Source organism: Physcomitrium patens, chromosome 4, assembly GCF_059467195.1.
Source record: "Physcomitrium patens ecotype Gransden chromosome 4, ASM5946719v1, whole genome shotgun sequence".
NCBI classification, from domain to species: domain Eukaryota; kingdom Viridiplantae; phylum Streptophyta; class Bryopsida; order Funariales; family Funariaceae; genus Physcomitrium; species Physcomitrium patens.
In genome coordinates, this window is record NC_143413.1 from 16,699,401 (window position 1) to 16,712,479 (window position 13,079).

Genomic DNA, 13,079 nt, shown 5'->3' on the forward strand with positions numbered 1-13,079 from the left:
ACATAGACATTATATATTTTTAATTTATATCTAATTTTTTTTCATTCAAGAGTTACTAATCTAAATTTTGTGCAACACTCAATTACAAACCTCTACCTACTCCACTATTTAATTTTATTCATTTATTCCTTTATATTTTATATGATAATAAATAAATATATTTTATTTAATCAAAAAAATTAAAATCATCTTTAACTTTTATTTTTTTACATTTTGAATATAGATTTTTAGTTAAGAATTAGTAACGTATTTGTATTCAATAATCAGTAATTTCTTTTACAATTCATCTACTTAAATTCAATCTAAAAATGTGTTAAGTATAAAAAATATATTTTTATTAACAAAAAAACTGAATGATAAAACCCTTGCTGTGAAAAGAAAAGAAAAGAAAAGCATATATATATATATATATATATATGTTATATTTTTTAAAATTTCGATAAATTATCAATTTTTGTATTTTATCAAGAACTTTGAGAAGTGTCAAGAGGGTGAGAATTAGGAATGGGATGGGTTAATGGGAATGTGCCGCGTGGCACTCGAGTGGGTGGACGCAACTAGGGTTTTTAACGCCAGAGCTTCATTGCACAGGAGAAGCCGCTGACGGACGCGCGGCTTCTCGCGGCGCCGCAGGTAGACGCAACCAAGGCCTCTTGCGGCGATTCAAGGTTATCCAGTCCCTTCTGCTTCGATCACAACTTCTTCACGACAAGGCGGCGATGTTCTCTGCTTCCTTGCGGTGAGTTGTGTCCAGCCTTTCTTCTTCGTTTTTGCGACGAATGCCTGGTTGCTTAGCTACAATTTTTCTGTTGCGTGAACGCTCATCGAGCCAGGAGAGTAGCAGGTAGGAATGCCGTGGGCTTGGTGTGCATGTTGACGTTTAAGTGAAACCGAGAGAAGCGGGTTCATGTTCTTCGGAGACCATTTCTGTCTTGTAGAGAAGCGAGTTGCTCTGCAGCTCGTGTTGTGCGGCCTTGTGCTGTTTACTTGGATTCATGTTATGTCTCGGTTTGTTGAGTTTCGCGGTAGGAGGTTGATTTTTGAAACGAGGACAATGCCGTGCACGGTGTTTCCTCCTGATTCCAAAATGTGTTGCGCTACGCGTTGGTAAACGAATGTGTGCACTGACTGAGCTCATGCAAGTTGAAGTGGCACTATGTTTAGAATATCTCGAGGAGTTGTTTGATCATGAGGATTGTAGGCTCACTCCTGCACCATTGGGATTTACATGACGTTGTGCGGAGGAATGCAACGTGAATTTTTACACAGTGTGTTGCAGTAGGAAGCTGGTTTGTCGTTGTTCTGCTTAGTGGCGCTTGGTGTGTAATATATTCGAGAAGAGTACAACTCTGGGCATGGAAGATGGGAAACTTGAACAATTCATAGTTGTAAAGCAACCAATGTCTTAAACTTGTAATGAAAAGTTTAAGAATCATTTTGAGGCAATCAAGTAGATGTTTTCTCAACAGTATTTCGAATACTTTCTCTGCTAATATACACTTAGAGCTAGAAGTTTCGAGACGCATTCACAGAGCATGGGATTATCTTTCTTTCTCAGAGACAGGACGTAGTGGTTATGCTGGTGATGCCTTCTGAATTGTTGCAGGACTGGTGTGATTCCACTGCCTTCTGCTTCAATAAATTGATTACAGATTAATTCATATAATTTGAATCATATAAGACCTTTTCTTAATAGCATTTCGTCAGTATGCTATGCTAAGCTGTGCTTTTTATTTATTTATTTATTTATTTTTATTTTTGCTCTCTTCTCTTTCATGCTTGCTTGCTTGTTTGGCATACTGTGCAAGAGGAAATATCAGATAGCCATTACGGACATATTTGAACGGAGGGTTTCACCAGTTGTAGAAGAACGACACCTGCACAAGTAGAATTCAGAATGATGCATGTGAAAGCTAGAATTCGCGGTGCAGAATAGAATTTTTGTCCGTGCACTTTCTCACATTGTCGCGTATAATTTGAGAAGGAACTATGCTGACACGCTGCGGTACGTAAGGGAAGAGGTAGGAGTTCCCATCAACTGTCTAGAAGTCAATAACAATTATTTGATACTGATTAGTGGCATGACTTTTTCTTGCTTAGGGAAGAAATAAACGAAGTCGCTTGTGTCTGGAAGCACGGCCTCCGATAAGTCTGCTCCTAAGGACACAGCTTCGGCACTCTCTGGTATTTCTCTTTGATTTAAATCTATGTTGGAATTGTGCAATCTATTGTGGGTCATTGATGACTAATGCATCAATCGGATTTTATTTTCTTAACTGAGATCTTTTTATTCTTCTTCAAGTTTCTCAAGCAAAGGCCTCTGGATGTCATGTAGAGCGGGAATTTTTAGTCCCCTTTCAGCATCTTAGGCGTTGACGTACCTGTGAGAACAGTTGGTGAGATCTGTTCACTTTTACGGACAGGTTTGCATATCCTGTCATGAAAGAGAGAATTCGGGGCTAGATTTCTTCGTAAATGTGACAGAATTTTTGGTTTCTACGCTTGTTTCGAGTGTTAGTATCAATCACTTGTATAAACCTTTGGTAAGATTGTAGTCTTTGTCTTTTTCCACTAGCTGTTTAGTTCTTGCCTGGTCTATCTTGTGTCGCGCTGAAGTTTCAGATTGTCATGAGAGTTGTTCCCGTTGTTGTGACTTGACAATAGTGCAATTGTGTGATTTCACAGCTCGTGAGAGTGTATCAAAAGCTGTTGAGTGCTGCACGTGATGGAAATGTACAAGCATTCAAAGGTATGTGTTAACATGAATGAAGTTATATCTTTCATCTTGATTCTTTTGGCTAATTTTCCTCTGCAAATTCTGCTCAATTTTTCTAACAGAAGCGTTGCTTGCAATTTGGATTGCTTTGCAACGTAGTTAAGCTGATCGCTTGTGAAACTGATTACTAGATTTACATTTAGCCTTAAATATAATTATGGAATCTATTACTTCACAGATGTGGCTCGAACGGTGGATGATGGAAGCGGATTGCGTCAAGCGTTGTCTGCTGTGAAGGACGGAAATGGACGTGGCCCTTGCACTTCGCTGCCCGTGGTGGATGTGAGGAGCTTTGTAAATACATGGTTGATAAGCTGAAGCTTTCCGTCGACGCCAGAGATAACGATGGTACCTATTCTTTACCTGTTTTTATTGACGTTCGTGTAATTGGTGAGAAGTATTTGACCACGACAGTCCGTTCAATGTACTCGAATGTGAGTTTTGAAATGGTGCACTTATGTTCTGAAGAATCTGTGATAATGTTAGCTTTTGTACTCGTGCCGAATTCACAGTATATCCACAGTAATGCTCAACTTAAAAAGTAGTTATGATGCTGAGTGGCTTTTTTGCTCATTGATGCTACTTCCAGTGAATATGGCGGCAGTAAAATTCTATTTAATATAACCTCAGTCTGAGACGTGCATTTAAAACGTTATTATGTTCTATTAAGTACATGAACTTCTTGAACGCTTTGTCCAAAGGGTGACGAGTGTGAAGGTACACGTAACATATAGTTCTAAATGTGGTTCACATCGCGTGATTTATTGTGAATGATAATGCAGGTGATACTCCCCTTATACACGCAGCGAGGCAGGGTCACACCTCCTTTTCTTTGTATTTGCTTGAACATGGTGCAGACGCTTGCGCCACTCCTAGTGAAAACCAGCCAAGCGTACTTCATCATGCTGCTGGCACAGGTCTGTTTCTGCCCTTGCAGTATGTTCTAGAGGAAAACAAAATATTTTATTTTATTTTCCTGGCATGAAAGTTTTAATTGCTTAGTCAGAGAACTTGCTTTTATAGAATTTCTCTGGTTCATCCTTGTTGCATGCCCACAAACTTGTTTAGCGTGTCACTATGTTTCGTAGGTTCTATGGAATTGATCAAGGCCTTGGTTGCAAAGGAGTTGATGTCGATTCCCCAAGTGACGCCGGTTCTCCTCTCATCTGGGCCGCAGGCCATGATCATCCTAAAGCAGTCAAAGTCCTCCTTGAAAGTGGTGCTAATGTAAAGCTCTCGAGGTCACACAAGTGATGTGTCTATTTTGAATCTTTAATAAGGGTCCTCACAGTTTCAGCTATAATCTTCATGTGATTGTCAAGTTTTACTTCTGTGCTTTAATTCGCTCAAAACTTCACTGAACCAGAGAGCTTGTTATTGCTGCTTATTATGCCATAGCTCAGATATTGCAAAATGTGGGGTTAGAGTTTCTCGAAGTGCCTACTTGTTTTCAAACTAATGATCTGGTTCACGTTGCTCTATTGAAAATAACATGATTTTATTGTTCAATTTGAAGCCCAATGCAGCTACAGATGATGATGTGACCGCTCTGGTGACAGCAGCTGCCGCAGGAATAACTGAGAGTGTGGAGCTCTTGCTAAAGGTACTTGAATTGATTCACGTTAAAAGCCTCCACTTTGTCCATGCAACAATAGCACCATACTAGTTTTGTGAGAGGAGCTGTTCACTGGGTGGTACTGTAATACTGCGGGTACGGTGTAATAATAATTCTAATACTCAGATGCATCGTATCGCACCTACGCGAATGTTCATATTCTGCAGAATGGAGCAAATATTAATGCAAGTGCCATGGGAGGAGTTACTCCACTTCATGTTGCCGCAGACCACGGTAACGAGCGAATGGTGGATTGTCTTCTTGCTGCTGGAGCGAATCCCGATGCTGTCGATGATGTGTGTAACACTGGCTTCAATTTTTAAAACAAAAATCTACAAACATGTTCCTCATCTTGTATTTCTGCTCCCTGTATTGAGTTTTTCCTTAAGAACCTGATAAGGTTGGTGAAGATTATGCTCTATGAATTATCGGTGGGTATTTGGCTTGATACGTATTAAGCTTACCGGTTGCATATTGAATAGAGTGGGAGAAGTTTTGATACAGGACAAGGCAAAGCCCATATTCGCTGCAAAAGAGTCTCGATCCGTAGTGGAAAAATTGTTGCCTATTACAACGCTTGATCCCGCCATCAAGGATTGGACTGTTGACGGTGTCCTGTCTCATGCACAGAAACTAGCTGCTGAGGAAGAGGTACGTCACTGCCCGGGATAAACATGACTTTTTTCAGGTTTCCAGAACTCTGTATTGCAGCCTAGAAGTCCAAATATGGATTCTTCACTATGTAAATCTGCTTACATTCTTACTCGGTGTTGGCGTATTTTACTTCTTCTCTCATCAGGCTGAATACCGAAGATTAAAAGAGGCTGATGAAAAAGCCAAAACCGCCCAGGCTAATGGACGTATGAAAATTGAGGTATGATTTTGCCTGTAGTTGCGGATGTTTGAACCGGATAACACTGAACTCTCACATCTCTTGCATTTGTATTTGACTACGACCTATTGCTATCATTAGAATCCTTTTGTAAGTATACTTCATGTTATTGTTCCTTGGCTGTGAGTGTTGTGAGATACCAAGCAATCTTGGATCCGAATAAGTTCATGTGGTCATTTATGTACCATTTTCACAGTTTCAGAACCTTCGACTAGTCGCTTTTAATGAGCCAATGGCTTGCTTCTTTATTGAGTGTATTAATCTTACACAGGTCTCAGCTGAGATGAAGAAGAAAGCTGCAGAAGCAAAAGCTCGAGGTGATGAAGCTTTCAAGAAGCAGGATTTCATGCTTGCTGTTGATGCGTACACTCAGGTCTGTTTCACTGCTTTTAATATTTTTTTAATTCTTGCTTTCTGCGTGATAACATATTTTCAGGTGTAGTTATCTACGTTTCGACTGTTGAATTGTCACTAGACAGTGGTTTCCTCAATGTCATGGGGAAAGTTTATGGCGTGACGCAGGCAAGGCACTTCGATCCAACAAATGCCGTATCTTTGTCGAATCGTAGCGTGTGTTGGATTCGTTCAGGGCAGCCCGAACAGGCTTTGGCTGATGCCAAAGTAGCTAGAGCTTTGGACCCAGAGTGGTCCAAACCTTGCTTTCGTGAAGGATCTGCGTTGCTACTACTTCAGGTTCGTTTATTTTTTATTTTTATTTATTTATTTTTTTCCTTCTTTACAGCACTTATAAATATGCACTTGCAATGTCGGAAAATACCTGTTACTTTTATGCTGTGGTTTCCAACAACAGTCGTTTCACATGTTTGATTTGGTTCACTCAACCTTCTTGCATGGCTTGATAATGTAGATTTTAGGTTTTTGTGCGGTGAAGGTGACAGTCAGTGTACGCATGTTCTGGTGCAGAGATTTGATGAGGCTGCAGATGCCTTCTATTGTGGTGTAAACTTGATCCCAGCAATAAGGAGATGATTGAAGCTTTTAAGTAAGTTGAAGACTCATGCAGATCCTCATTTGTTGAATGCACTTTTTTATTTCTGGTATTATTTCATGATGTCTTCCTTTACTGGTTCTTTTTATGAGGGTTATTAATAATTGACTGTTACTTCTTTACACTTCTATCTTTAGTTGAGGAGCTATTTTTTGCTGGGTTTGCTCTAAAAATCATCCCTTTCTCGTTATCAGTAGCTGATCCCTCATTCGGTCATTAGCTATAGTCTGCTGAATTTTTTCTACTGCTTAAACAAAATACATTCTAATGCTTGCAGGGGTGCTGTAGAAGCTGGCAAGAAGTTCCATGGAACGGCATAAATGAAGTATATCATCATTTCTTTGTAGCTTAAGGTTTTCGCTTGTAAGGTTGGTAATTGCCTAACGTGTAATATCTACCTCATGATCAGCTATCAACTATAAAATGTAGCCAGCATTTGAACTTGTGGGTTACTCGATGACTGTTCAGGAGTTTATTCTTGTTGCAATGTTTGTGAATAAAAAAAAAATATGAAAAGGGCACTTAATGTACTAGCAGTGAAAATGTTTGTCAGAGTTGTAAAGTTCCCACAGTGGGCATCAAAACTTGCAACAGGCCATTGCATAACATTTCTATCAAACCCTATTTTAGTTTAGCTACTAAATTGTTACCTATTTTCAAAAACGGTATTCTTAGACCTTTCATATTAACATTTTTAAATCAACACATCTTATAAAGTAGGTCAAAAGTCACAACTTTTTCATTTTGTGATTAGCTGAAATTGAGCAGTTTTACTTAGTTGACTTTATTCTTAAGGGGATTATTCCAATAATTCTAAAAGGAAAAGATGAGATGGAATGCATTTTTTCCTACCTAGAAAAATTAGTGTTGTCTCCTAGAATTTGTGGTAGGTCCACTTCAAGGATATTTACATGTGAAAGCCCACTTTGAAAAGTCAGGACACAAAAGCCTTACAAGGTTTCTATTTAGTGAAAAGAATCTCTCTTTTGGAAGTGTTAGCTCTTGGATAGAGTATAAATTAAGAAAAAGCCACAAAATAAACCAGATCATTCATTATTGTAGGCCAAAATATATTAACTTATACCTTGGTTTTAATAATTATGACAATTTTTTTAATAGTTATTTTTTGTAAATTTGTAATAATTTATTTTATTCTATAGAACCTTTTAGTTGATTTTTCTTGCTATGAAGCAACTAAATGACACCTCTTAATTTTAATCAATTAAAGGATTTAAAAATTATTGCATCTCACTTTCTTTTTTAAGTAAAAAGACCTCAAAGAGATGATTTTTACAAAAATACAAGATTTTATGTAAAATTATTGTTAATTTTTATTATTATTGTCATAATTGTCATAACAAAGATATAAACTAAAGTATTAATATCAAATGAGATTTTGTTTTGTTTTGTTTTGTTTTTTTATTTTTTATTTTATTATGCAGAAGCTCTTTGTAAGACTTTTGTACTATAGGTTTTCAAAGTGGGCTTTTAGGCATAAAGAACCTTAAAGTGGACTTATCACAAATTTAAGAGAAAAAACTAATCATGCTATGTAAGAAAAAATACATTCTATTTTTTATGCTAAATATCAAATTTAAAAATATTTTTATTTATTTATTATGACCTTTGATAGTTTTTGAAGCATATATGAATATAAAAATAATTATTGTATATTTATATAGGTGTAAATATGAACATTATTAAAAAGACTAATTTATAATAAAAAAGATTAAATGTGCAAAGATACAGCCATTATTTGCATTGTATATATACATATATATAAATATAGACTAGTGTGTGTAAAATAGAGTAATTTTTTAGAGAGTTAAAAAACTCAGAGGTTAATCACAAGTCTTGTGTTTTTCCAAGTGCATGTTTTCATGATTATAATATTTTGTTTATTCCATTTCGAAGGACACCTTAGAATATTACGCAGCAAGGAATTTGAGGATCCAAGTAAATTTCAAAACCCTCCCCTCCCCCCTGTTTCAATAGTCAATGAATGTGCACAATTTTGTTACAAGATGGAATTAGAATACACCAGGAGAAACGATCAACTGCCACCAGAGCTAAAAAAAATTGTGTCTCCGACAACACAGTTGAATTCTCAACTACCAAAACCTCACAACTTAGCTGCCACGTTTCAAATGAGATCACTCGACCTGATTGAAGCATCACCGCTTCACAAGCATACAGAAACAGCCGCCGTAACAACAAAGATCTGATAACAGAACCTGATATACTGGGTCCGATCTTTCTACAAGATATCGATCCGCTAACTGCACCAGAGCCAAACTCAAAGCACGAGAATTGACGAGAAATCTGATCAGTAATATTCATCAAGTTTCGCTTGTAAGTGGCTGGTGGATTGATCAGAAGAAGCAGGGATATGTTTATGGGCTGGACTGATCCGGGCTCAGGGAGTTGCAGAGTGTGCTGGAGCATGGACCAGCTGCAGATTTGGAGTGATTTGGCACCTCATGGTTGTCTGGGAGAGAATTGGGTATGGGGGGTGGTGGTGTGGACTTGCAGAGGCGGTACATCTGCAGCAGCAACTGCATCGTTGTGAGCCACTCGACGCCGGAGCTCGGAGCCAGGAGTGGAGGGTGGGACTCCCTGCTGTTGCTCTTTGGAGTTGTCGATCTGCAGCCCTATAGCATCGACTCTTGCCAACTTACGTCTTCCCGAGCTCGACTTCCGTTGCATTCAGCGGTCCCACACGTTCTGGAACGTCGTCGAGGGTGGTGAGCTGATCGCTGGTTGAGAGGAGGATGCCACGCCGATCTTCCATGAATGTGAACTGGTTGCTGTTCTATCTTCAGGGCTTAATGAGCCTTCTTCCATGATCACCGACATCGGTGAGGATAAGTCCCCACCAGATCCACCAGATAGCGAGTCCTCGCGGATGCTTCGAATCCGTTCTTCCACAACAGTAAGCTTGCTGCGACTCCGGCTGCCGGAGCTGGTGTTGGACCTTTCGGATCCGTCGCTGGAAACTCCATGAGAACCCAGTTTGAGTCTTTTTTTGGCGTCCTTGTGCCAGACGTGGAGGACTCGGTTCACTCGAATTGGTACCACAGCCTTCTTAAAATGGGTGCCCATCTGCTCAGTTGCCACTAGATTTCAATCAGCAGAGATCATGGGGAGCAATCAATGCTTCTAGGTAAAGACCCGGTCGTTGCACTCACTAGCGAAATGATAAGCGAAATTCCTAGTTCTCATGAATTCAATCATGGTTTTAGGGTTTAGGGTTGGTGGCTAACCTGAGACACAAGAGCATACAGTGGCAATGTGCTGAAGCTACAAGCAAGCTGCACAATCAACCTGTACAGCAATTGGCAGCATCAGTATTGAAAGCAAACCACCATGTCTTTTTAAGGTCGTTGAGTTTTAGTTAATATTCTTTTGAACTCTAGTGTGTTGTACCTAGGAGATCAACTAATGTCTAAAAGAGCACATTGATGAATGCCTACCCGATTGCAAGGCGCACATACACGAACCACTTGTCCTGCTCCAAAAGACAGGAGTGAAAACCGAATTGCGTCTGCAAGTATCAGACGAGGAAATTAATACTTTAGAAGTTTTCTCGATACACTCTTCTTTGTGAGATGCTTGTGAAACTTAGAGAGGTTTGTAGATGCGAGGATTGGGTGTACGATTGTTGGAATTAGTTTAAGGAACGTACCACATGCCAGACGAATGTTGCCAACTCATAAGCATTCTGCAAGTCACAGGCGATTGAGGGTTAAGGGATGTGATGGGGAAACCTAAAAATGCGAATCTAGAATGTGCATTCGCTAATGATGATGTGCAACTGGTTCCTCAAAGTGTAAACGTACTTGAAAGAGAACCAGGTGGATGACATGGAGTAGGAGCTTCGGTCGATTAAACCAAAATAATTGATCACGAGGTTTGAGCAATGCACCGACAAAATGCCCTGGCACAGCCCCATTAGGGGAAGTCTCCAATGCTAGGGTTGCAACGATGTGTTGCAGCTTCATGCCTATAGCCAGAACCACCTGCCCATCACAAAGTTTTAAATTCAGTCTATAAAGCTCTAAAGAGAACCTCACAGGAAAGCAAAAAAAATTTCAACGAAAATTTTACAGCAAAAATAAAAAGAACTTCTCACTCACCACAACAGGAACAAACGATGCCCAGAAATATAGTGTTACGCCTGCGAGCGAAGGACACATAAGGTAGAATTTAGCTACTATTCACTATCCCGGACACCTATCAATCATTCTAGGGTAACTTGCAGCCGCAGGAATGGGTTTCAAGTAGTTGAAGCATTTGGTTTTGTGTGGTACCGTCAACGTTGACAAGCAAGAAAGCAATAACAGACGCCCACAGCCAAGCACTGCAGCAAAAACCATGCAAGCCAGACCAATATTAGACCAAGATCCAGTTGTCCTTATTAATCCACATTCCTTTTTTGTGAAAGATAAGCTCAATTGAATCAGACCTATTTGCAACACATTTTGTCGTGTACAATAAGTACAGAGTAAGGAGAAACTTTACCTTATTCCCACAATAGTTTCAAACTCATTCTCCATGCTCCGAATCATGTAACTATGAAAATTGTACTTGTATGGCAGGTTGTGTGTCTGTGAATGCGCATCACCAAGGCAAATATCAATATCATTGAGAAGGAGTATTCAAATTTCAAATTAACAGCGTCGCTCACAAACATTCCTACTACGATTAAACAACTGCAGTCTACTCACAGTGATGAAGCTTAAGCGGAGCGTGAGGTAGTCAGAGCGAGGAATGTGAAATTGTTGGAAAAAGCAGACCACCCATACAATTAATCTGGATTTACTCCATGGCTTAGATGTATGGTACTTGATAAATGTTTACTGTCTAGTGTAGCTAACGTTGTCTGAAACAAATTCTGCAGTCAGGATCATGAAATTTAAGTATCGCTTGTTGTATCGCAGTCTACAAAACGAAAACTTGGGAAATCAGTGCAGCAGTTGTCTACTCTGCAATGTGGGTTTGGAGTATCATGATCTGCACCTGCGATGTCTTCGGGAGACGTTGACTCCAGAGCTTGCTTTTCCCATTTTTTCCAGCTGTAAACCTGAAATATTGAGATTCCGGAAAAATCATATTTGTGAGTAAAGGTTAAATGATGAGTGAGGCTAAGGATCATCGACAATGGGGCATGATGCAAGTACAAGGTATGTTGGCCTCATTGTTACCTTGGAAAGAGCAAGAGCCATAGTAAGACGTGAGTAAACGACATGAACTCCCGCGAGAACAAAGATGAAGATATGAAGTTGATGAAGGCTATGTTTAGAGACGAATGGCTCGAAGTCCTGGGACAGACACCAGTTCAGATCGATCAACTACGAGATTCAACTCATTAAAGAGATGATGCTTTATAAAGCATTGTACTGCTATTGAGGCAAAGAGGTATAGTGTATTGCATACCGCGGGACAGTGAAAGCTATCACTTGTTTCGGAGGCCAAGAGCCTTCTCCCGTGGCCATGGTGTCCTAATGCGGAGGACGCGAAATCTGACGGTTTGGGCCATTGAACAAATTTTTTTGACCCCTCATGTGTATCATGGCTGTCCATTGGAACCTTGCAAGGAGTCCATTTATTGAACAAGGCAGACCGGATACAAATTTTTGAAACGGGGTTTTCCAAGACGGTCAGGGTCAAGGAAATGAATCCCACCAGCATAAGCTCTGCGATGGCCAAAATTCAATTCCAGCATTGCAGACTATTGTCAGTTGCTACAGTTCCATCACGTATCAATGATACTGTGAAGTCGATGAAAAGAAAGAGGACACTAGCTCGTCGAAGTAACTACTGATACTTTAGACGCAAAATATCAATGCTGTAGAGATCCATCATTACTTACCATCTTTAATCTTTTGCAGTGCTTCAAACAGTGGCTTTCGCTTGGTTTTAAGCAAGTACTGCAACGAGAATAATCACCCACATTTCTTAGTCTAACAATAACACGAAATGGTGTTCACAAGAAAGCGGAACCAAATATGCCCGTGCATGCTTGGTTTGTGGTGAGAAGCTTGACAGCCGGAAATTTACAGGCTCCACAATTCAAAACTAGGGCATGGTTCCTACCTGGCGTGTTCACCATGAGTTCATGCAAAATGAGTGCTACCCACAAGATAGTGTGAGACTTACGTGACCAAATTGGTGCAACGTACGTTAGACGACGAAGCCGATGACGACGAACATGCTGCTAACGACAGCCAGAGCCCATGTGGGAGTGAACTCCAGTGACCTCTCGTCTTCATCCGCAGCGTCACCGGCCATGTTGAATAATCAGCCTAGGAAATTCCTCGTCACCTCAGACCACCTCTCCAGCTCCTCAATCCAACCTACACACTCTCGTGCTCAGATGACCAGCTGAAGGAACCACTAACCACAACAACAGATTCAGTAAACCAAGACTGCAGGTTGCACTGTCGCATCGTTGCGACCTTGCCCTAAACACCAGTTTCTCGCCAACTACGATCAAGATCTCACAAGAACCTCTCTCGGCACTTCCTTCGCCGTTTCGTCACCAGCTGACACTCCAGTGCAAGTCTCAAGTCAGAACACAACAGCGCCAGTTCCGCTTCCCGAAATCCCACAGTGCAGTCGAACGACAATAAACACACTCAGCTAGAAGCTTTGTATATGATGCCACTTGTGATGAAGCCAGTCTTCTCCATAACATCTCCCGAGCTGGGGCAGTCAATGCAACTAGCGTGTGTCGCAGACTAGTGACGAGCGATGCAAATTCTCACTGTGTCAGATGTCGATGCGC

The 13,079-nt window shown here is 40.2% G+C and overlaps 1 protein-coding gene and 1 pseudogene across 2 annotated transcripts; one reads left to right on the forward strand and one right to left on the reverse strand.

Annotated features, from left to right (window-relative positions):
* The first annotated feature begins 504 nt into the window (after window positions 1-504).
* On the forward strand, window positions 505-6,822 carry LOC112281591 (uncharacterized; annotated as a pseudogene). The gene is made up of 15 exons (XR_016502769.1): window positions 505-547; window positions 678-739; window positions 2,101-2,184; window positions 2,686-2,749; window positions 2,955-3,124; window positions 3,559-3,693; window positions 3,865-4,003; window positions 4,293-4,379; window positions 4,559-4,687; window positions 4,896-5,042; window positions 5,191-5,265; window positions 5,555-5,656; window positions 5,806-5,976; window positions 6,208-6,286; window positions 6,570-6,822. The product of XR_016502769.1 is annotated as an uncharacterized LOC112281591 (transcript).
* A 1,518-nt stretch (window positions 6,823-8,340) lies between these two features.
* On the reverse strand, window positions 8,341-12,721 carry LOC112281592 (MLO-like protein 11). The gene is given in 14 exon segments (XM_073533298.2): window positions 8,341-9,394; window positions 9,556-9,616; window positions 9,766-9,836; window positions 9,978-10,013; window positions 10,132-10,311; window positions 10,429-10,469; window positions 10,603-10,652; window positions 10,814-10,899; window positions 11,020-11,174; window positions 11,312-11,375; window positions 11,497-11,613; window positions 11,729-11,988; window positions 12,165-12,222; window positions 12,452-12,721. Coding segments are annotated over 14 exon segments (1,707 nt in total). The 5' UTR covers window positions 12,584-12,721; the 3' UTR covers window positions 8,341-8,998.
* Between the last annotated feature and the right edge of the window lie 358 nt (window positions 12,722-13,079).